General features: G+C 38.3%; 3 protein-coding genes across 3 annotated transcripts; all 3 read right to left on the minus strand.

The window, feature by feature from the left end:
• Positions 1 to 3859: 3859 nt before the first annotated feature.
• LOC100474000 (olfactory receptor 52K1) lies at positions 3860 to 4804 on the minus strand. Its single transcript, XM_002930699.1, has one exon. The coding sequence runs from the start codon at positions 4802 to 4804 to the stop codon at positions 3860 to 3862; it is 945 nt and encodes a 314-aa protein (XP_002930745.1).
• Positions 4805 to 11894: 7090 nt separating this feature from the next.
• On the minus strand, positions 11895 to 12839 carry LOC100473750 (olfactory receptor 52D1). The gene has a single exon (XM_002930698.2). The coding sequence runs from the start codon at positions 12837 to 12839 to the stop codon at positions 11895 to 11897; it is 945 nt and encodes a 314-aa protein (XP_002930744.2).
• A 7082-nt stretch (positions 12840 to 19921) lies between these two features.
• Positions 19922 to 20866, minus strand: LOC100473494 (olfactory receptor 52D1). Its single transcript, XM_002930697.4, has one exon. It carries the CDS (start codon positions 20864 to 20866, stop codon positions 19922 to 19924), a length of 945 nt encoding a protein of 314 aa, XP_002930743.2.
• Between the last annotated feature and the right edge of the window lie 4785 nt (positions 20867 to 25651).

The raw sequence follows: 25651 nt of genomic DNA on the forward strand, positions 1-25651 counted from the left end.
TATGATCTCACTTATGTAAAATTTAAGAAAAAATAGATGAACATATGGGAAGGGGGAAAAGAAAAAAAGGAGAGAGGGAAACAAATGGTAAGTGACTCTTAATGATAGAGAAAAAAACTGAGGGTTGATGGAGGGAAGCGGGTGGGGATGGGCTAATGGGTGATGGGTATTAAAGAGGGCACTTGTGATGAACAGTGGGTATTGTATAAAAATGATGAATTACTGAATTCTACCCCAGAAACCAATATTGCACTGTATGTTAACTAACAAAATAAAAATAAAATAAAATAAAAAGAAATTAAACAATTATAAATTTAAATAAAAGAAAAAAGGTAACACAAATTTTAAGAATCGTAAAATATTTGATACATGGGCAATTTATTACTTCTTTTTTTAAAAAAAGATTTTATTCATTTATTTGAGAGAGAGAGGAATGAGAGAGCAAAAGTCAGGGACAGAGGGAGAGGGAGAAGCAGAATCCTCGCTCAGCAGGGAGCCCGATGCCAGGCTCAATCCCAGGATCCTGAGAACAGGACCTGAGCTGAAGGCAGACGGTTAATTGACTGAGCCACCCAGGTGCCCCTACTGTATTACTTCTAATTGCAAGTAACTTTAGGGAAAACCTGAAGTTAAATTCCATAAAAATTCCAATCAATGTCCATGCCTTTACAATCATAGGGTACTATGTGTTAATAGATGTTCACACACCAATGCCCAAGTGAGATCAATTAGAGAGAGAATTCCTATGTGTATTGTGACTCAAACACCTACTTCAGTTAGAAGTATAATTTATTTCTACATTGCATTTATTTATTTATTTAATTCTACATTATATTTATTTATTTTCCAGCTTTGTGGAGAAATAATTGACCTATAACACTGTTTAAGTTTAAAATGTACAGTGTATTGATTCAACTCTTAAGAACTTTGAAGTGTGTAATATAGTATTGCTAACAATAATCACTATATATACATTAGACCCCAGAACTTATTCATCTTATAACTAGAAGTTTATACTGTGTGAACAACATCTCCCCCTTTTCTCTATCCTCTAGCCCCTGATAACCACCATTCTCCTCCTGTTTCTATGAGTTTGGCTTTTTAAGATGCCACATATAGGTGATATCACACAGTATTGGTTTTTGTGGGATTTATATCACTTAACATAATATCCCCAACATCTATCCATGTTGTGGCAAATGACAGGATGTCTCTCTTTCTCACAGGTGGGTAATCTTCCATTGTATGTGCGTGTGAGTCCGTTCATCCACTAACGGACGCTTAGACTGTTTCCATATCATGGCTATTATGAATAATGCTGTAATAAATATGGGAGTAGAGAAATCTCTTTGATATTCTATTTTATTTTATTTTTTAATAATAATTTTTTATTCTGTTATGTTAGTCACCATACAGTACATTATTAGTTTTTGATGTAGTGTTCCATGATTCATTGTGTATAACACCCAGTGCTCCATGCACTATGTGCCCTCCTTAATACCCATCACTGGCCTATCCCACCCCCCACCCCCCTCCCCTCTGAAGCCCTCAGTTTGTTTCCCAGAGTCCACAGTCTCTCATGGTTCATTCCCCCTTCTGTTTACCCCCCCTTCATTCTTCCCTTCCTTCTCCTACCAATCTTCCTATTTCTTATATTCCATAAATGAGCGAAACCATATGATAATTGCATTTCTCCGCTTGACTTATTTCACTTAGCATAATCTCCTCCAGTCCCGTCCATGTTGCTGCAAATGTTGTGTAATCGTTCTTTCTGATATTCTATTTTAATTTCCTTTGACTAGGTACCCTAAAGTGTGATTACTTATTATATGGTAGTTCTATTTTTAATTTTTTGAGGAACCTCCATACAGTTTTCTATAGTGGCTATACCAATTTACATTTCCACCAACAGTCCATGTTTTCATTTTTTAAAAATGTATTTATTTATATTAGAGAGAGAGAGAGAAAGAGAAAGAGTGGGAGGGACTGGCACAGGAAGAGAGAGAGAGAATCTCAAGCAGACTCCCTGCTGAGTGTGGCGCCCAATACAGGGCTCAAACTCACAACCCTGAGACCATGACCTGAGTCAAAGTCAAGAGTCAGAGGCTTAACTGACTGAGCCACCCAGGTGCCCCCCATGTTTTCATTTTTTAAAACAACAAAAAATAACATCAAATTATACATATTTTGGGAAAAAGTGTTTTTTCTCTTTACCTGATTTCAAACTGTTTTAGAATAAAACTTTGTGTCCCAGATATTTGAAGATTAATGCAGTATTGTTCTCAGTTGATGACATTAGTCAGATCAAGGTACTTTACATGCTCGCTGTAGGTGGTACAAGGGAAATCGCAGCTAAATGATAATGCATATCGGAAGGTCAGCTGGTATAGCCCACAGATCAAAGGCTTTGAAGTATTGCATATCTGAGATGCATTCAGAACTTACTAGATGTGACCTTGAACATGTTGCTTTAAGCTTTATGCTTTAATTTCCTCATCTGATTAAAAAAAATAATACACATCTTGCAATCATGATAGGACAGCTACATGGAATAACTTAGTTTTGTACCTAAATGGTACTAAAAAGCACAAATGTTCTTTCTTCCCTATAGGGTGGAAAACTTTGAGTCATCTGCAAACTAAACAAACTTTACAAACCAGAATTGAAAGCAACTTATGTTATTAAACATCTTAGAATTCTTACCATTATGAAAGCAGAATTTCAAGGCTCTGGCAACTGTCCCTTCAATTATAAGAAGAATATGCTAGACAAAATCTAGTTCTTTTGTGGCCACCAGAGTTTATGTATTTCAGGAGTGGATGATAAAAAGAAGGTAAATTTTAGCTCACTATTGCTATGAACTCTATGGAAACACACCACCGTAGTGTGAATTATGTAAATTATGCTACATAGTGCCATTGTGTGTGGGGGGAAGCTCTCTATCAATGAAGATTTTCAAATGGCAAGTGAATAACCCTCTAGAAGGATGGACATTCTTCATGTGGCAGATGGAATTAGAAGAAAATCACGGCAGCTCTAAGTACTACTGGTTGGGTTGAGTCAGAACTATGAGGAATGATAATTATTTTCACTCAGTATGAGTATGAAATGATGAATGAATGGTAGTTGGAGTTATATATCTTACTAATTTTTAATTAGTAAGAATACCTGAGTACTTCTTTCTTCTAAATGACTTTACATTCCACATCTGTACACAATACAACTTTTTTTTTTCCTGGAATAGAACCTAGAGTTGATTGAGAGTCTTTTCACGGTGGAGCAGGGACCAGAAGAGAAGTTAACCTCTTGAGTTATGGGAGGAAGACTGCTGTGGTGCAGAATAAGGCATGCTGTGTCAGCTAGGAAGGGATGTGTGCTGCTGTTTCCTGGCTTTCCTGAATCCCTATAAATTTCTGTATAGACAAGCCAAGGCATTTTGGCTACCTTGGGATCTCAGGAAAGTCATGAAATCAACAACAACAAAAAATTGGATAAATATTTTTGCCCCTAGGTCTTAAGAATATGTTTAAATTCATTTTCTATCATTTGAAAAATTGTGCTTACAATTTATGTTACTTGATGGGATTAAATAATACAATTGATAATAAAATATTCTCCTATTTTATCACTTGCATAATAAACATTTGGAGAAGGCTCTGGACATGAGGGTTTCATAATAACAACTACATTCTGATGGAGAGGACATGCCCCAGTTACATTCTCACACCGAGTCCTTCTCTTGCCTTGGCTATTCCTATTCCCATGAATCCTCAAATCTGACAGATATTATCTCTGCCTCCAACGTAACAAGATTTCCAGCTCTGTATCACAGGTATCCTGTCCACCTCAGATATCACCCTCAGTTTCTGTGACAGTGGAAGATCCGTAGCATCCGCTCCCGCATTTGCTTAGTCCGGGCCCCATAAATCAAGGGGTTGACCATGGGAGGCACTAGGAAGTAGAGATTGTCAATGATAATCTGTAGATGGGGAGCCATATGGTAGCCTAAAATCTGGGCCAGGACAGAGAAGACAACAGGAGAATAAAAGAGAGCTATAACACAAAGATGGGAGCTGCATGTACTGAGAGCTTTGCCGCGTGCCTCCCAAGAAGGAATCTGAAAGACAGCACGAAGGATCAGCCCATATGACAGAATGATAAAAAACAGATCAAATCCCACAGATGCTACAATAACCATGAGGCCATAGACAATGTGGTTGGAGACGTCTCCACAGGCTATCTGCACCACAGCCATGTAGGCGCAGTAGGAGTAAGCGATGATGTTGGTTTGGAAGCTTTCCAGTCTTTTTGCCAGGATGGGTGCCGGAGTCAGCACTGCCACTGCCCTTGCCAGAATGGCCAGTGCCATCTTCACAAGTATGTTGTTAGCAAGGATGGTTGTATATCTCAGAGGGAACCAGATAGCCACAAATCTGTCAAAAGCCATGGCTAGGAGGATCCCAGACTCCATGACATAAAAGGAAGGAATGAAAAACATCTGTGTGAGGCAGGCATTGAAGCTGATTTCTTTGACATTCATCCAGAAGATACCCAGCATGCGGGGCACAGTGACACTGACCAGAGACAGGTCAACAACAGATAGCATGGCCAGGAGGAGGAACATGGGCTCATGAAGACTCTTCTCCACTCGGATGATGCATAAGATGGTGGCATTCCCAATAATTGTAATGACAAACACCAAGAAGAAAGGCACAGAGAACCAGCCACGGGAAGATTCCAGGCCAGGAATTCCAGCCAGGATGAATATTAAGGGTTGAGGAATAGAGTTGTTGCAAGAGGTCATCCCTAACCTGAGCTCCTCAAAGTCTGATTCCTAGGGAGAAAGAAACAGGGGACACTTTAAAATCACTGCATCATTTGCACCTAAAATGCTGGGTATTCTAATAGTTTATGGTGATGATCATAATTATAGTATATAAACCAATGATCAAATGAATGCTTCAGCTGCTGAGGGTGTGGAGGGAGATAATCCTAGGCTACTCTCTCTGCAGAAGCAGTCCTAGGGATAAATGCTCAATAAAGACATATCAACTCCATACTTAAGATTCTTCTGTGGCTCTGATCCTATTTAATAACCAATGTGTGCAACTCTGTAGGATTTTTTCCCAGATATAGGATCTGATGGGAGACCCAACATTTCCAACATTATAGGCAGGAGGTGGGCGTAACAACAAGCTACAAAGCATGGTTTTCACTCAAAATTGAGGAATTTGAATTTCATCATTCTTCAGTTCTTGAGACCGGCCGTGGTGCTTTGAGATTCTTCTCTGGACTGTTGATTTTGACAGAGAACCTAGGAATTCGGCTGATTTTATACCTGAAAAGCATGATGTTATTTTGGAGCAATAACTGATATTTTGGTTGACAAATGTCGAGTCCCGAATCCCTCAATCAATAATAATTTAGTATTAAAGTTCCAGATTGTTCAACAGAGCACGATTAGGGAGTGGGCAAAAGTAAAGGTGAATTAAGAATCTACTCTGTATATGTGTATTTATGTGGAGAATATAGTTAAGATTAGTGGTAATACATATTTCTATAGAAATTATGACTATTGCATTTGCTAAATCTTTTAACCTCTACTATTTTGAATCAAAATACGTATTTACAGATTTATAAATTATTTGATGAAAGTTATATAGTATACTTAATGAATACATTAGATGTAAAAACTTAACAAGGGTATAATAAATACAAAAATAACAAAGGAATAAGACTTTTTCTTTTTTTTAAAGATTTTATTTATTTATTTGACAGATATAGAGACAGCCAGCAAGAGAGGGAACACAAACAGGGGGAGTGGGAGAGGAAGAATCAGGCTCATAGCAGAGGAGCCTGATGTGGGGCTCGATCCCACAACTCCAGGATCACGCCCTGAGCTGAAGGCAGACACTTAACTGCTGTGCCACCCAGGCGCCCCAAGACTTTTTCTTATTACTGTGATTGAAATAAATTCCACTCTTAAGGTTTAGACTCCATATTTTGTTAGAAACATTCCAACTATATATTTATAAAAGGTAATCACGAAGAATACTTTCTATAAAAGCTTAAAATAAAGAGATTAAAAAAATAAAACACAAAGTTGCTCTAAAAATAAAATTATAGTTATATTAATACCGTGTCCTTTTTTTGTTTTGGTTGTCAATGAACTTGAATTATTTGTATTTTTTTTTGCCAATTAATTAATTCCAAATATTTAAGAGCCCAAAACAGAGTGGCATATCTGACGAAATACTACTGTAACATTTATACATCATAAAATGAGTCGTTCAGATCTAAGTATTTCATATAGGAACTGCATTTGTCAAAAAAGCATACCATAGCCAAATGATAGTCAGACCTCCTGGAACGTAACTTGGTACAGTGAAAATAGCCAAGTCTTTGAGATAACGCATGCCTGGGATACGATCTCAGTCCTGCCACTTAAGTGATTTGACCAAGCTGTTTAAGACTGTAAGCCTCATTCCTCATCTCAAGATTGGGATGAGGTTTACCTTTGAAAGCTTGCAGTGAGGATGAAATCCAACATTAAATTCCAACGTTGTATAAAACATGCAACATGCTTTGGTGTTTTATAACTGCAAATTTTCTTCTTTTTCTATGAAGTATAAATTTTGAGGTATTTGAAAAGTAATGTTCTTTTTGGTTGTTTCTTGCAAAGAACTCTAACTAGGATAATGAATAGTCTTGAATTGACACCACAGAAAGGAATTTTTGATGGCCCTAGTAATTTTATTCTCAAATATTTTTAGATTCATTCTTTATTAGAGAGCGAGCAAAAAAAAAAAAAAATTAGTGTCACCAGAAATAGGTACCTGGCCAAGTAAGGATGCTAAAAAAATTTTAAAAGGTACATTTTAGTTCAATAGGGGAAATGATCCTATCACAAATTCAAACGGAAAAGACAGCCCTGTGAAACCAGAAGCTCACTACCAGTGGGAGTTTCCAGGTAGAAACTGAATGACGATCAATGAGGAATAATGTAGATGAAAATTCTCCATCTGATGGGGACATCGGGACATTAGAGTATTAAGCGACATGGTAAAGTTTTGTCTGAGTGATCAGGAACAGTTGCCAGGAATAACTGTATCAACATTAATTATAAGACACAATCAAGTTAGACATAAAATTTAGAAATGTACTTATTATTTTCTAGAGAATGTTAACTGGGACCCCAACCATGGGCTTACAAGGGTTGATGATAGTAGTATGTGGATTGAAAGATTTGAGAATCTTTTTCCTTACATGACTTTGCATCCCAGGATTTTCTACACTTTCCCCCACCCCCTTCTCCTTTTCCCTAGAGTAATACCTGTAATGGTTGTGAGTCTGGTCACAGTGCAACTGGAACCAGCAAAGCATCCATCTGCTTGAGGTATGAGGAAGATCTGTTGATGACCAGAATAAGATGGAGTGTCTAGGATGGAGGCTGATTTATGCTGGTTTGTTCTGGTCCTTCTGGGTCCCTAGTGGCCTCTCTGTTGGGCAAAGTCCCTTACCTAGCCTGGATATTCTGGGAAACAAATCCTACAGCCAATCACTGAGGACACCACGGGAGGATAAGAGCAAGTATTAAGGAGCACCGTAAATATAACTGTTGGTACGGTTTGGGAACTCTAGGGAGAGAGAGTAAGGATAATGGGAAGATCATTTAGGATGGAAATTAAAGAACACCTGCAGCCACAGAGGGCAGAGCTGCTTGCAGCTATAATTATACAAAAATTGCTTTAGCTTGCTTCAAAACCAGTAGTTTAAACCATTTTCATTTCCAGTGGCTTGGGGCCTCCATAAGCAAAACTTAAACTAAAATTAAGAATCTCGATTTACTGGAAGGAATTAAAATCCACAAGAAGCTGGAAAAAAGGGGGGATTAAGAGCATACTTACCTTGATGAGCCCTGAGAAACGTATAATTACTGAGTCACTATATTGTACGCCTGAAACTAATATAACACCGTACATTACACTTCAAAAACGTATGCACTGAGAAAATTCTTAATTGACTAAATTAAGACCATAGTTTGGTAAGTAAGACATATTAAAAGAAACATAAAGGGGTAAGATTCAAGTAGGGAGAAAAAGGAGCTCTAGAAAAAAATATTGCAAAATACTAAGTTTAGGAGAGACTAGGTTTCAGAAAGACTCGTGGCAGAATCACAAGCTCGATTTGAGAGTGAATAGTAGAGAAAGGGAGAAACTGTTAACTCTTTTGCAGCTGGTCAAATGTAAACATCCCAATGACACTGACTGGGCCTTGTTTGTTCACGATCATTTCCCCGGTGCCTGGCAAGTTATAGGCCTTCAAATATTTTCATATGAATAAATGCACACACTCTGCCCCCACCCCCACATCCACTCTAGACTCTAGCCCAGTAATAATACTGCAAGTGTAAGAAACAGTCCATACAACCTGTGAGCTTGTCCAAGTCTTCATTAAGCCATGTTCCCCCAGCCTTAAGTATATTCAGGGTGCTCAAATCAATTTAATTCTTTCTATCATGATTGCTACCAACTTGGATCAAATTATTATCATATTGTCCTAGAAAACTTTTATAACATCCCAAAAGGTCTTTTGCATTCATTTCTTCCATTCTTTGTCTCAGCCCACTTTCCTCACTGCAGCCACAATGCTCTTTTTACTTTTCTTTTCTTTTTTTTTTTTTAAGAATTTATTTATTTGAGAGAAAGAGCAAGCATAATGGGGGAGGCAGAGGGAGAGGGAGAAGCAGACTCCCCACTGAGCAGGGAGCCCAATGTGGGGCTTGATCCTAGGACCCTGAGATCATGACCTGAGCCGAAGGCAGCCACTTAACTGGCTGAGCCACCCAGGCGCCCCCACAATGACCTTTTTTTTTTTTTCAAGATTTTATGTATTTATTTGACATAAAGAGAGACAGGCAGTGAGAGAGAGAACACAAGCAGGGGGACTGGGAGAGGAAGAAGCAGGCTCCCAGCGGAGGAGCCTGATGTGGGGCTCGATCCCAGAACACCGGGATCACGCCCTGAGCTGAAGGCAGATGCTTAACCACTGCGCCAGCCAGGCGCCCCCCACAATGACCTTTTTAAAACACAAACCTGGTATGTCACTCCTGTGTATAAAACATTTACAGTCTTATTCTCATTTTTAGGGTTAAGTTGAGACTCCTCAGTATGGCCTACGCACCCCTGCATGCTATCATCCCAGCTTCACACATCTGCTTTTCACCTCATTCTCTCTCTTCCAACTCACAAAATGGACTCTCTTCTGTTCTTCAAATGTATGACACTATTTTCAATCTTAAGATCCACACATGTTCATGCATCCTGTTCTCTCTCTCTGTAACATCACCAGTCCCATTTCATGACCCCTTTTTCGTTTCTCAGCTGCTTGACTCCCATTCGGCACTCAAGTAAATTTCATTTTTAAGGAAGCTTTCCTTGATTGCTCTAGACTAGATCAAAACTCCATGTTATGTGCACTTATAGAAATCTTTGTTTCTACTTGATAACACTTAATATCCAGGGTAGTCATGCATTTGACACTAGAATGTAAAGTCCCTGAGACATGGACTTTGTTTTGCTCACCTCTTCTCAGAATGTAGCACAATTTGGCCCATTTTAGCCACTCCATAAATAAATTTTTGCTGCATGAATTCATGAATAAGCTACATATCTTCTTTCTCTTGATTAAAATTTAATGCAGAATCTTTGAAGATTTAGTTTTGTGTTTGTTATTTTTGGACATTTCCTATTTGCCATCCATTGATACATAACCTGTAAGTGTTAACTCCTTAGTTCTTATTTCCAAACCTAACATATAAACAACCCTGATGCTTGTCAGGGAGTATATCATAACTAAATTCCATGATTTATGGTGCAACAAACAAACAAACAAAATACAGCAAGAAGGTCCAGACTTATCAATTTGTCTCCAGGAAACATCCAACATAATGGCAATAGTCTCAAAGTTTACATTTCCCTAGTCGTTCTCTCCTCCTTAGATCTCTCCTAGAGAGAGAAAGAGAGAGAGAGAGGGGTGGGAGGAACAAAGGGAGAGGAAGGGAGAGAGAGAAGCAGAATCCCTGTTGAATGCAGAACCCAACAAAGGGCTTGATCTCACATCCTGAGACCATGACCTGAGCTGAAATCAAGAGCCAGGCGCTTAACTGACTGAGCCACCCAAGTGCCCCAGAGACCTATTATTTGAGTGAAGGTGGGGTCTTCATGAACAGGACAATGAGTTCAAGGATATATAAGAGTGAGAAGAGAAACAGCAGAAAAGAATTTCATTAAGCTTTGCTTTGCTATTCTGGTGCTTATATGGGTCTGACATATCAATTCTGTGTGTTTTTTGACTTTTAGGAGGGTAACTACAATCTCAATGTAGAGGATGTGCTGGCCGTAGTAATTAAAAGCTAATGCCTTGAAAATATCAGGGGCAACTGTTGAAAGAGCCCAATTGGGAAATGATAAAACCTTGAACAATGATATTTTAATAAAGTCTAAGGAAGAGCCATAGAGAGAAGAGACCCTGATATTTACCTCTAAGAAGCTCCTATACTAAATAGAAGGAAATTAGAGAGAAAAGAAAGCACAAATAATACCTTACAAGTAGCAAATCACAAAAAGAGAACATCAATTCAATGAAAATCAACATGTAGTTATTGATGACTCCAGGGTAATTTCCATTTTGTACAAGCCAAAAGTCGTATTTTTTTAAGAGAAAATACTCAGATTTTTTTCCAGTAAAATATTTATATCCTTTTTAATAATTTTATTTTTAATTATCACCAGGAACATAATCACTAAAAATTTATTAAATTGGGTTATTTTAGTAATAGACTCCCTCCTTTAGCAAGGACATGTAATATCTGAAACGCAGCATAGCTGAATCTAGCTCAGTGGGCTTGTGCCTAAGCTCTGGGCAGATTCCCTCATATGTAACATCAAGCATGAAGTTGTTTCTGTTTTCAGGACAGTCTATGATGAAGGTGAAGAGAATATTTTTAAAAAGACCCAGTGTTAGTTCAGGTAACAAAACAATAGCAGACACAAGCCATTCTTTGTGGAGACACAATATTTTATTAGTGATACAATGTTTAAACTTCTGTGTGCCCCATCATTACAATATTGAACTTTTCCACATTTCTGTTTGACAGCTTGTCCTGTGTGTCCATTCTTGTGGAAAAAAAAAAAACACACAATTATTTGCTGTATTAAAAGGACATTCATCTGGGAAACAAACTGAGGGCTTGGGGTGGGGTGGGGGACTGGGATAGGCCCGTGATGGGTATTAAGGAGGGCACATATTGCATGGTGCACTGGGTGTGATATGCAAATGATGAATCATGGAACATTGCATCAAAATCTAAGGTTATACTGTATGGTGACTAACATAACATAGTAAAAATTATTATAAAAAAATAAAAAATAAAAAAATGAAAGGACATTCAACCCTGTTATATTATATTATTATATTGTCTCTTCTGTTAAACATTGACAGTGTTCATTAAATTTTCAATTGCGGATGCTTTGTATGGAATTTTCTGAGGTTCCCATGGGTTTCTCCATGTTGTTAATCATTCCCTATTTTAAAATAAACTACCAGCCTCAGTTATAACACAGAAGCTCAGGAGCAGCAAGAAACAGAAGGGGATTTCTTTCCAATTCAACAAGTTTTGAGTAAGCTCCCTTAAATCCAGGTGTGCACAAAATATCTCATGCCCTCTAGTTTCATTACATTTTGGGAAATTCTTTAATGTGTGGCGACTCTTTCCCACGAACATGTCTGATTTCAGGGGGCTAAATTTTCATGTTAGTTACAAAAATGGGGTCGATTAATTCCATACTTCCCTTCCTATCATGATACCATTTTTACAAACAAGTTCAGGATAATCAAGTAACTTTTACCTTTAGAGAACTAAGGACATGGTCTCGAATTTTTTTGGTCCTAATACCATAAACAATGGGGTTAAGGAAAGGTGGTACCAGAAGGTACATATTGGCAATAAAGATATGAATTTGGGGGGCCACATTGTGGCCAAAGCGGTGAGTGAGGAAGGTAAATACAGCTGTGGAGTAAAAAACAAGGATGACACAGACATGGGAGCCACAGGTGCCTAGAGCTTTAAAACTTGCTTCCCGTGATGGAAGGCGAAAGACAGCACGGAGGATTAGGACATAAGAGACGGCAATGAAAAAGCCATCACAAGAACCAATGACAGAGGCCACACTGAGGCTGTAACGTTTGGTGGCTCCTGTGTCCACACACGCCAGCTTCACCACGGCCATGAACTCACAGTAGGTGTGGGCGATGATTCGAGTCTTGCAGTAGGGCAGCTGTCTGAGCAGGATGGGATGTGGCGAAAAGAAGACCACTCCCCGGAGTACCACAGAAGCTCCCATTTTGGCAATGCGAGCATGGGTGAGAATGGTGGTGTGGCGCAGTGGGTCACAAATGGCCACATAACGGTCAATGGCCATGGCCAGGAAAAAGCCTGATTCCATAGCAGTAAAGCTATGGATGAAGAACATTTGGGTCAGGCAGGCATCAAAGGCAATGTCATGGGCTCCAAGCCAGAAGAGACAGAGCATGTGGGGCAGCGTGGACGTGGAGAGGACCAGGTCGGTGATGGAGAGCATGCAGAGGAAGAGGAACATAGGCTCGTGGAGACTTCGCTCGGCCCTCACCACCACCAGGATGGTCACATTCCCCACCACGGCCACCACGTACATGGAGCAGAAGGGAATCCCAATCCAGACATGCAGGTGCTCTAGTCCTGGGATGCCCATCAGCAAGAAGGTGTCTGGAAATGTGTGAGATTTATTGGCTGGTCCCATTGTGCTGCTGCTCTCCATCTTTTATGGAAGGGATCCTCCTTTTTAGGACAAAAGTTTTCCGGCAGGATCATCACAAGCAAATCTGGCAACAAATGAAAAACAAATCTAAAAGACCCCAAAACATCACATTAGAAAACACCAAGGTTGTAATTTAGAGTGAAAGAAACTTAGTGACCCTAGGCAAAGCTATTCAACCCAACACAAAACACTTATTCTCAATCAAGTCATGAATTTCACAAATTTGTTCCAAACAAAACAAAACAAAAAAAACCCCAACTTTGTAACATCCATGTATAAAAAAATTCAATACCACTTTCTGAATTCACCGTCTGACCCACTCATAAGGCTGGATTGGCTTTTGCTAGAAATATCAGGTACTATAAGCAAAATGGATCTTAGAATTCATCTACGCCAACTTCCTTCTTAATGTCATCCTGAAATAGGATTTTCTAGCTGAAGTGTGAGTTTCTCAATACACCTACTCATTTCTCAGATAGTCCATATCTTTTTTTTTTTTTTTTTGTCCTGTCAGAGAGTAAGCCCCAGAAACTTCAGGACAGTGCCAGCCTTTCCGATGGAGTGCACAGACTCACCTGTCTTCTGCGTGGTTTCAGGAAGTTTAAGGTTTAACTTTCATGCCTCCACTAGGTTCTCTCTGTTCCACACATTCTGTGTCCTGTTCTGACCTTCTATCACTTGTATTTGAACATACTAGTCACTACAGAGATCCATGCACTTGGCCTTGCTTTTGATTTATACGCTATTAGTGTGATTTGGGTTCGTATCATTTTTTATATGAAGGAAGGAAGAAAAGTAATACTTAGTTGATCCTAGCATGAAAAAGACATTGTCCTGGAATCCTTAAATAGGTTCCTTTTAGCTGGGAGATCAATGCAAACGAAATACTGTTTTGCCAATTTTACAAATTAGGAAATAGAAGCCCAGAGTGTTACAGATAATGCCATGGCATCGTGGAACGAGTGGCGAGACACCAGAGGTCTAAAACAACTCTGCATGACTGCCAAGTTCACGCTATTTTCATTATCTTACACTCAATATCTCTTGTCATGGATGTTAGTTATCAACTATAACCTGCTAATATTTTTCATCATTTTTAACTCAGATTTCTCAAGATGGTTTTAAACAAATGATTAAAAAATTAACCTTTTCATTTAAACCTGATAATCTGTATTATTACAGATTAACACTTTATAAGATAATCATTATCCTGTGTTTCTTTTATTATTATTAAGCATTTATCTACATACACACATCTACATAGAAACAACTGAAATATAATTTTGATGTAAGTGGAGTCCAATAATAGGATTCTTTTTATCATCCTAGAAAATTGTGTTTCTCTCTCTAACATTGTGTGTATACTGTTTATTAATCAGAAAGGGGTCTGTTAACCAGAATAATAATGAGATTACAAATACAGAACCCTATTTACTACATAATTTATGAAGACTGGTCAAATGTCTTACTAAATTGGAATATGACTTACGTTATCCAATATTTGGGGAAGAATGTAAAGCACATCAAACTGATAATACATTTGATTATAAATATTTTCAGCGTTATTTAGAATTTTTCTCAGTTTGGTCTGGGTCTTATAAAATGATAATTTACATAATACTTTCAATTATGACAATGTTTGGCTCAGGAGAATAAAGTTCAATAAACCTTGAAATTTATCAGTTATCCTCTGTGATGCTATCTTCTTTCCCCTTCCATCGGATTCTTTTTTTTTTTTTTAAGATTTTAGTTATTTATTTGACAGAGAGAGAGAGCACAAGCAGGGGGAGTGGTGGGTGAAAGAAGAGGAAGAAGCAGACTCCCCACCAAGCAGAGAGCCGGACATGGGGCTTGATCCCAGGACCCCGAGATCATGACTTGAGCCGAGGGCAGACGTTTAACAGATTGAACCACCCAGGCGCCCTCCCCCGCCTTTGGATTATTTTCATTCCCGTCATAGACTCTTTTTATGTTCTTTTATTAAATGCAGGTATCTCCATAAGATGATTTAAGTTATCTCATGCTTACTGATGATATCTTTCCCCCAGTGTTCTCTTCTGTAAAGCGGGTTGGACAGAAGGCTGTTGGGAGGATTAAGTTAATACATCCACAACTTAGAACAATATTTTACACAGAGCAAGAATTTACGAAATTAATCATTCAAGGAGAATTTGGTAATCGTTCCATAGGTAACGTAGCTCCAGTAAAGTTTCTAAGCATACATAATCAGGTTTGCATTTTAGATAACAAAATAAACCATTCTTTTCAACCTTTTCACCGGGTACTCTTTCTACACCGTCCCTGGGATAACCCCAACCTTTTAAGTATTTCCAAATATGCAGGTTTCTTTGTAAAAATGTGACTTTTTTTCACATACTTTTCTAATTGCGTTTTTCCTCGCCCTCCCTCTTATTCATTTCCTTTTGCAAACCACTGCTCTTCTTACAGTGTCTAGGTCAGAAGTCTTCTCCTCTATGACTGTTTGCTGAATTACCTCAGACAGAAATTTGCAGATTATTTTTCTCTGCTTCCATTGCCTCTCTACATGCTTTTTAAATTTATTTTTGATAGACCTTATTAAATTGTGGAATATCAGATTCATAAATATATTATTATTATGACCTTCATAAAATTAAATTCTCTTCGATACAGAAATTATAGCGTATCTAGGCATTTCCATGACTCGGCCCAAAGACTGGCATTGAATGATACCTATTAACACAATAATACAAGTAGCTTCAGGTCTGTGTGACCCCACACCCCTATTCTCAACAACAGAGCTATGCTGCCTCCCAACACTTCCTTAAATGCAGCAGCATCGTCCTATATTTATGGAGATTTCCACAAGATACCCAGATATTAGAGTTCAGACAGAGAACAGTCCCTTCCACTCTGCCCATAGTGAAATAAAAGTGTTCCTGTTCTTTGTAAGATCTTTTTACTGCTTTGGTCTTCCCTGATTCTGAGATGGGACTCCAGGCATAGACAGAGCAACTAATAAAAAATGGATTTTGACCACTCTCTCACACCATACACAAAAATAAACTCCAAATGGATGAAAGAACTCAATGTGAGACAGGAATATCAAAATTCTAGAGGAGAACATAGGCAACAACTTCTATGACATCGGCCAGAGCAACCTTTTTCACGACACATCTCCAAAGGCAAGAGAAATAAAAGATAAAATGAACTTATGGGACTTTATCAGGATAAAGAGCTTCTGCACAGCCAAGGAAACAGTCAAAAAAACTAAGAGACAGCCCACGGAATGGGAGAATATATTTGCAAAGGACACCACAGATAAAGGACTGGTATCCAAGATCTACAAAGAACTTCTCAAACTCAATACACGAGAAACAAATAAACAAATCATAAAATGGGCAGAAGATATGAACAGACACTTTTCCAATGAAGACATACAAATGGCTAACAGACACATGAAAAAATGTTCAAAATCATTAGCCATCAGGGAAATTCAAATCAAAACCACACTGAGATACCACCTTACGCCAGTTAGAATGGCAAAGATAGACAAGGCAAGAAACAACAATTGTTGGAGAGGATGTGGAGAAAGGGGATCCCTCCTACATTGTTGGTGGGAATGCAAGTTGGTACAGCCACTCTGGAAAACAGTGTGGAGGTCCCTTAAAAAGTTAAAAATTGAACTACCCTATGACCCAGCCATTGCACTACTGGGTGTTTACCCCAAAGATACAGACGTAGTAAAGAGAAGGGCCATATGCACCCCAATGTTCATAGCTGCATTGTCCACAATAGCCAAATCATGGAAGGAGCCGAGATGCCCTTCAACAGATGACTGGATTAAGANTAAGGAGGGCACGTATTGCATGGTGCACTGGGTGTTTTATGAAACTAATGAAGCATCGAACTTTACATCGCAATCCGGGGACGTACTGTATGGTGATTAACATAATATATTTAAAAAAATCATTTAAAAATGGATTTAAATTTAGTTACTGCTTTATCTGAGGTCTTGAAGATCTTGATTCCTTACCTCTCCACTTCCAGAGAAATATAAAGCTATGCACATTTCTCTGTTGGCCCCCAACACTTTTTAAACTAACAAATTCATTGAGAGAAGATCTAGATACCAGTACTCACATATGACTAAAGAGGCAAACAAGCAGATTTCTGTACATCTGAAGTTTTCTCTTGTGTTGTCATAAATTATGGTGTACTACATCCAGAGATCCAAGTACAAAGGGACTCTTCAATTTTTTGAATACAACATAAAACCTCCTTCAAGCACACCACATTAATGCTCAAATAAGTGCATTCAAATATGCACGGATATATTTAAGTAAGCTTATATTTTAAAGCACAAACAAAGTACTCTGTTATACCTACTAAAACACACTGCATTTTTTTCTTAGAATCATTAGGCTGGAAATCAAAATCTAAGTGTGGAAGTGGTACACAGAGATGTCAACTGTTTTATTTATTTTTTTAAAGATTTTATTTATTTATTTGAGAGACAGAGAGAGAACCCAAGCAGGAGGAGCAGCAGAGGGAGAGGGAGAGGGAGAGGGAGAAGCCGATTCCCCACTGACCAGGGAGCCCAACATGGGGCTCGACCCCTGGACTCTGGTATCACGACATGAGCTGAAGGCAGATGCTTAACCGACTGAGCCACCCAGGTGCCCCTCAACTCTCTTTTAGAAAATCCATTAGGAGGAATTTTTATGTCCCACGAAGTTTTACTATGGAAGTCTTTCTATACTTTGTACTCTCTCATCTGTGCAGAGTAATTAGTGTGAAGATTACATCAAATATTACAATAGTTAATGTGACAAAGAGGATGTAGAGGTCTGGAGTGTTTTGAAAATAAAGGATGTAGACAGAAAAGGTTCACTATAGCTTGTTTTCGCCCAATTGATCCCCTCAATAAACAGACACTTTTTTTTTTAACCTTACTCCAAAATATTCTTGCTCCCACAAGAATTGCCATGACTGATCAATGTCTAATGTTGAGTGGGAGGAAACTGGCTGTTCTTTGTTCAGAATTGCCACTGACCTCAAAGCCTGTCCCGGTTAAGCCGCCGTAATGCTACTTTAATTCTAATTTGGAGTATCTATGACCTTATGCTCCTTGTACTTCAGAGCTAATCAACAGGAACTGTATTTATATCGGTTGTGGGAAAAAAAGTTCATTCCTCCTTCTAAGTATATTACATGTCTGTGATCTTTATTCTGAACTTTATTAAATGTATTTGAAGAGGTCAACATCACTTTTTTGAGGATCTCATATTTCTATAAATGCAAATGTTTGAATGCAGCCCTCTCCTCTCTTTCTCTGTCCTGTATCTCTATCTTAACTCACCCAAATTAAAAGCCGAGAGTCATCCATAGTCGGCTTCTATAGGGAGGAGATGCTAAGAAGTGTGCTCAGTGAACATGAGCTGGAATTACATCCAACTCTAAATCTCACTGGATTAAAGGGCGTAGATTGCAGGGAAGTCAGTGGTCCTCTGGGATACAAGGCATCTACCCAAACTACAGGACTTAAATTACTTTTAGGTATAGCAATTATTATTTACTATCCCTTAAGATAATAATTATTTATTATTTCCCAAAGGTCTCCTGAGTGCTCTGACATGGAATACATTTGCAGAATTTATCAGGAATGGGCATGGAGCAAAAATATCAGCATTTTTCAGATTGTCTGTTTTCTTCATCATGCAACTGCTGCCTGAGTGAATTTGCTCATAATAGACCAGACCAGCATCACCACTTGTATGTTGAAGATACGTGAATATTTACCTTAACCAAGACCTTCTCCCTGAGGTCATATACAATTCAATATTCTACGTGAATCTCAAATCGTGTCCAAATTAAATTTTAGTAGAGCTCTCAAATTGCTCCCAATCCTGAACCCCTTATTTCAAGGGAATCACACCAAAACAGAAATTGTGCACTCTACTCATAGTTACATCATGTACTGAGAATTGGTGAATGCAGAGATGTCAGTCTTTGGGTGTAGCTATGTATTTAAGTTCCTAGGATAAATAAGCAAGGAGTGAGGAAAAGTTTCACAATGAAAATATCAGACATCCTTTTTCAGATGGCTGCCGGGAAAAGAAATATCCCATAGTTCTTAGATAATATTTGTAAATGATAAGAAACACATAGCAGGGAAACTAGTGAATGCTGAGGAAAATGAACAAAAAAGGAAGCTAGTCATAGGTATTGGGGCAATAAAAAGGGGAAATATTTTACTTTGTTAATAAGAGATTTCATATTTTGTGTCTCGTTATTGGGTTCAAGGTCAAGTAATCAATGAGGAAGATTAATGCACATGGTAACCTGGTAGTCTGGTAATTTGAACTACTAACAATTTGAAAGACATGAACTACACCGTAGGAGTCAGCAGAATCCAGGATATTGCTTTATTTTATGAAGTACCTCTTGCTTCTATCAAGATTGCTCTAGAAACCATACAAGCTCTAATACCAATGTTGGCACCTTCACACAAATACGTTTATGGATTTAATTTTTATTTTTATCTTTTTGTTTTCCTAGACTGGGTAATCATTTCTTCTTAACTACATTTTAAATCTGTGTGTGTTATTAGTCTATTCATGTCCCTTGAGACTTTCATTTGATTCTAATTGATTAGAGATACAACATTTCTTACCTATTTTTAAAAATCACAGCCATATACATATGGCTCAATATTCTTTCAAACTGACTACTCTATAAAATTCAGCATATAGATGTCAGAGAACACTTCCTTCCCCCCCCCCAAGTTTCTACATAGGGTTTTTTTTCTCCTTCTACATACAGTTCGTTCCCTATTGCAACTCCCTCTGAAAGATACATATTCAAAATGAGATGAACAAATTCATCACAAATATTTACTGAATGAAAAAGGTAAAATAGTTTGTTGAGTTAGTATGCTTAGAAATTCTAGACATTAGGTAAATAACTTTTAGGTGGTAAATCTAATTCAGCTTGTGGGAGCGAGAATGGTTAATTATTTTCCCTACAACATGTCTTGTATTTCTGTATACCTTGAACCATTTCTTTTACTGATCCAACTAAAATCAGGCAACTTTGATCCTTAGTGCTCTAAGAACGTGCTCCCTTATTTTCTTGGTCCTTACTCCATACACAATGGGGTTGAGGAAAGGGGGCACCAAAAGGTACATATTTGCAATAAAAATATGGATATGTGCAGGCACACTCTTCCCAAATCGGTGAGTGAAAATGGAAAAACCAGCTGTGGAATAGAACACAAGGATGACACAGACATGTGATCCACACGTGCCCAAAGCCTTAAAGCCAGCTTCTCGGGATGGCAGGTGGAATACAGAGCGGAGGATGAAGGCATAGGATACAGCAGTGAGAATGGCATCGCATGAGCCAATGAGAGAGGCCACACTGAGGCTGTATTGTGTGGTGGCTCCTGTGTCCACACACGCCAGCTTCACCACGGCCATGAACTCACAGTAAGTGTGGGCAATGATTCGTGTTCTGCAGTAGGGCAGCTGTTTGAGCAGGATGGGATGTGGAGAAAAGAAGGCTACACCCCGAATCACCACAATAATACCCATTATGGTGATGCGAGCATGGGTGAGAATGGTGGTATGGCGCAGTGGGTCACAAATGGCCACATAACGGTCAAAGGCCATGGCCAGGAAAATGCCTGATTCCATGGTAGTAAAGCTATGGATGAAGAACATTTGGGTCAGGCAGGCATCAAAGGCAATGTCATGGGCTCCAAGCCAGAAGAGACAGAGCATGCGGGGCAGTGTGGACGTGGAGAGGACCAGGTCGGTGATGGAGAGCATGCAGAGGAAGAGGAACATAGGCTCGTGGAGACTTCGCTCAGCCCTCACCACCACCAGGATGGTCACATTCCCCACCACGGCCACCACATACATGGAGCAGAAGGGAATCCCAATCCAGACATGCAGGTGCTCTAGTCCTGGGATGCCCATCAGCAAGAAGGTGACAGGAGAGGGACGAGAAGTGTTGAGAGGAGGCATGGTGCTTTTCCCTTTGCTTTTTGTCACTACTTCTGAAGAGGAAGCAGCACAACCGGATGCTGAAAACATGGAGATTCAGGTCGAGAAGATCCTTAATGATCTGTTGCTAAAAACAATTCAAATTCATAATCAGGTGTATTTAAATTACTAACACCAGAGTAATCAAATTTGCAATATCATATAAAATTCTGTGCTTGAAAATACAGAAAGATAATTCATGTATCATTTCATTTTATCACAGGGACATATAAGTCACCTGACTATTCATTTCCATAAAAATATTCTCTGTCTATTCAATTGCACTTAATTCAACAACTGTTCAGCAAGCAGTTACTGGGTGACAAACCATGCTCCAGGCACTGGTAGTAAAGAAACACACAGAACAGATCCTCTCATGGCGGTTACACTCCACAAGGAAAACATCAGACTATGATAAATAATGAGTGGTATGTGTGGGTGATGAGAGTACCATTGAAGTTGATATCTGAATGATTGAGCTCAAGCCCTCAGAGCCTGACATACTATTATACATTCTGGGAATGAAAACAGCAAGAAAAACTGCCATGAAACAGGAACAAACAGAAGCAGACAAAAATGCCCGTGTTTGAGGAACTTGTAAGTCAAAGGAGAAAGTAGTAGGAGGTGAGGCACAATGTCTCTATGTGAATAGCTTCTTCATGTCTTCCCTTTTCCTCTGCCCATTAAAAAAAAAATTAACTGCATAAACAACTGTCTTGAGAATATTCTAAAATTCTCTGCTTCATTTTCTTCTTTCAGAACTTTCTGCAAAAGATCTAATTTTGCCTCAATTATATGTTGTGGATAACCTGACTTGGAATATTTTCATCTATCGTTCACTGTAGTTCTTATCATTTATTGCATAGTATTGTGTTTATTTTTCCTTTCTCCTCCTTCCTATTAGTAGCTGTTTGAAAATTACATCTCTCACACATTCATTATTTTACAAGTGTCAAATCCAGTGCCAAATATGGTAAGTGCAGTTAATATTTCAGCTGTGTATTTATGACTACTGATAAGTTAGAGTCTAAGAAAGAGTATTCTTCAGATTCTCCAAGGTGAATAATGCAGTATATTACTCCTCAGAATGCAGAAGTACATTCCAAAGCCATTTTGGATTTTAACTTCTATGGGTTGCTTCCATAACAGTGATAATCAGAAACTGTATTGGGGGTTGCAAGACTTTGAAATTTTACTCTTTAATTTCTCAGCTAGTATTTCTCTCCAGTGAGTATAAATGAGCAAGCAGAAACCTTGTGAAACTTTCAGAGGTTATTGAAGGGATTCTTGTTTTAGGCAGAAGATTGTACAGCCCTCACTCTATGTGATGTAGGGGTTAGAAATAAATGATCTCTTATCTCCTGATTTAAGAGGAAGAAAGTTATAATCCAGGCAATCAAGCTTTCAGAGTTAGTTAAAATTTGGACAACTAAAAACTGGTAGAATTGCATGTGGGAAGAGTGCAACAAAACTTGGAATATTTCTAAATGGTAACATGATATGTACATCGTTGGGATTGCTTCTTAAATGAGAATAATGTATCCCACGCCTTTCAGATCTCATTTGCCACACTCCATATGGGACTAACATGAAGCATAGTATATTATGATGTCATGTTTTCCTATTGTTTTTTCTATCATGTACCCTTTAAATAGAGACATTATACGTTCTCCTGAAAAAATATATCAATAAGGATCATACACACACACACAGACGGACAACATATTTCTTAACCTTAATGTCATTCACTACCTTCCCATACTTAGTGTTGCAGCCTTATGCTCATTCACTGTAGAGATGGACCCTTCTTGAGCTACCTCATTCATTCATCTAGAAAACTGCCTTCTGATACATGCAGAACCATGGTCCTTTGTACTTCTCACAGTTCCAGGGGAGAAATGAGCCTCCATGGCAAAGAAGCCATGGGGCTATCCCCAGGTAAAGGGATGAGTGTGGAGGCAGGGGTTGAGAGGGTTAAAGAAGAGAATGACTCTTAGAGAGCTGCAAATTATTTGTCTCTATAGAAACCCTCCTTTACTAGTTTTCTGTTCTCCCCCATCTCCCACTGAGGCGCAGACAGTGAGTAGTATGGCCGTCAGCTCTTGAAGAGGAATCTGGTTTTCCTATGTAAATACAATATGCACTCAAAAAAAACATGCATGGTTATCCCTTCATACGCTTGCCAGAACCATGAAAACACATTTAAACTCTCCGAATATCACTAACTGAACGATTGTTTTCTAGGCTTCTACATTTACTAACCCTGGGCTTTCCTCTAGTGAAAAACTCTCGAACAGTGCAGATATGGATTTTAGAATGATTTATGTGATAAAGAGACTGTAAAGAAATAATTTATAAAGCAGTGGATTATCATGAGTGGACATGAGTTCTACAGAAATGATAGCAATAGACTAAATTAAGTTTTGTAACTCAGGGTAAGTTTCATTTCTTGTGGAATCTAAACAACATGTGACATCTGGCCTTGGAAATATATACATATATATGAGATAGATAAATAAATAGAGATGAATATATGTAGATATGTATATATCCAAAGGAAAAAGCACAAAGTTCCATTAAGAAAGGCAATCATGTCATAATGAATTAAAATCTTATGTAGTCCAGGCTCAGAGAGTACAAAATAGGTAAGATTCTATGGATACAAAATATATACATATATACATTGTATAACCTACAGGGAATTTTATAACCCAGTGTTTAGACCACTGGCTTTGACTTATTAGGTGTTCTATAATACATGTAGGATGCATAAATACAATATAGAACATTGGAACAGAAGAAAGCTGCACAGAAGGATACACACACTGGTTTCAAAAAATACTTTTTTTCCCCCAGAAGCACACATGATATGATCACTATGATAACATCCTCTTGAAAATACCAACCTGTACATGAGTCCAGATATCACAAGGTAGCCTTATTTTTGATACTCATATTGTATTCCTTCAAGTAAGCCATGCAATATAAAAATAATTTCAAAAGGAGAGATAATCCTCACTTCTATGATATCCTTAAAAAAGATCTCTGCCTCCTAAAATCTGGCTCTTTCATCATTTCATCCATTAAGAATAAAAAATGTTTATTTCCTCTGCTTAAAGATTTATTTCTCCTCCATTCAATCTATGGTTCAGAAAATAAAAGGGTGGTATTTGGAGGAGTCTTCATGTTCTAAAAATTTTACTGAGGTCACTTGGGCTAGCTCCTTTTCTCCACCCTTCTCTACTCTGGTAACAACACTAATTAGCTCAAACAGGAAACTGATTCAGAGCCAGCAAGCAACCCATAGCTGTAGCTTCTATATGTAGTAGCTTCAACATGATATTCTCAGTGGAGAGGCAAGGACAGGTCCCTACAGAATCTTTGCCAGATTTAATTCCAATCAGAATCAAGTGACAGTGGTTTCATTTCCTTTGGATGTATAACCAAAGGTGGGATTGCTGGATCATATTGTAGTTTGGTTTTGTGTTTTTCATTTTTGAGGACATCATAATGTTTTCCGTCATGTCTGTATTAGCTCACACTCCCACCAACAGCATATAAAGTTTCCCTGTTCTCCACAGGCTCTCCAACACTTATCTCTTGTCTTTTTGATACCAGTCATCCTAAGGGTGTGAGGTGATATCTCACTGTGTTTTGTTTTGTTTTAAGATTTTATTTATTTTTTGAGAGAGAGAGGAAGAGAGAAAGAGCACAAGGGGGATGGGGAGGGGCAGGACTCGATCCCAGGGCCCTGAAATCATTATCTGAGCCTAAGCAGAGTCTTAATGGACTGAGCCACCCAGGCGCCCCCTTGCTGTGGTTTAGGTTTACATTTTCCTGAGGATGAATGAAATTGAGCACGTTTTCATATGTTGGACATCTGCATGCCTCCTTTTGGGAAATGTCTCTTCAAGTCCTTTGCCCATCTTGTGATGGGTTTTTTGTTGTTGTTGTTGTTATTGAGTAGTATGGATTCCTCAAATATTTTGGTTATTAACCCCTAATGAACTATCTGGCTTGCAAAAACTTTCTCCTATTCCTTGGACTGCTTTTTCACTCTACTGAGTGTTTTGTTTTGTTTCTGTTTTTGTTTTTTTGCCGTGCAGAAGCTTTTTAGTTTGATGCACTTCCACATTCTACTTTGTTTTTGTCGCCTCTGCTATGATGTCATATCTAAAAAATCATGGCTGAGGCCAATGGCAAGAAGATTTTACCCTATGTTTTCTTCAAGGATTTTTATGTTTTCAGGTCTTGCCTTTGAGTCTTTAATTCATTTTGAGTTTGTTTTTGTGAAGGATGTAAGATAAGAATTTAATTTCATTTTTCTGTATGTGGATACCCAGCTTTCCCAACACCACTTATTGGAGAGACTATTGTTTTCCATTGTTTTGCACCCTTGTAGAAGACTAGTTAATTGTAGATGTATGGATTTATTTCTGGGTTGTGGATTCTGGTTCCATGGATCTATTTTTCTGCTTCCATTCCAGTACCATACTGTTTTGATTACTATAGCTTTGTAATATATTTTAAAACCAGAAAGTGTGATGCCTTCAGCTTTGTTCTTCTTGATCAAGATCACTTCCACTATTAGGGAACTTTTGTGGTTCCATATGAGTTTTAGTGTTTTGTTTCGTTTTTCCATTTCTGCAATAATGCCTTTGAGATTTTGATAAGGATCATATTGAATCTGTCGGTCATTTGGGATAGTATAGAAATTTTAATGATATTAATTCTTCCACTCAATGAATATGACTTCCTTCCAATTAT

The sequence above is a fragment of the Ailuropoda melanoleuca genome, chromosome 8, assembly GCF_002007445.2.
Source record: "Ailuropoda melanoleuca isolate Jingjing chromosome 8, ASM200744v2, whole genome shotgun sequence".
NCBI classification, from domain to species: domain Eukaryota; kingdom Metazoa; phylum Chordata; class Mammalia; order Carnivora; family Ursidae; genus Ailuropoda; species Ailuropoda melanoleuca.

Excerpts from the sequence above, each read along its gene's own strand:
- LOC100473750 (XM_002930698.2), bottom strand. The coding sequence starts at position 12,839 with ATGGGACCAGCCAATAAATCTCACACATTTCCAGACACCTTCTTGCTG.
- LOC100473494 (XM_002930697.4), bottom strand. The coding sequence starts at position 20,866 with ATGCCTCCTCTCAACACTTCTCGTCCCTCTCCTGTCACCTTCTTGCTG.
- LOC100474000 (XM_002930699.1), bottom strand. The coding sequence starts at position 4,804 with ATGACCTCTTGCAACAACTCTATTCCTCAACCCTTAATATTCATCCTG.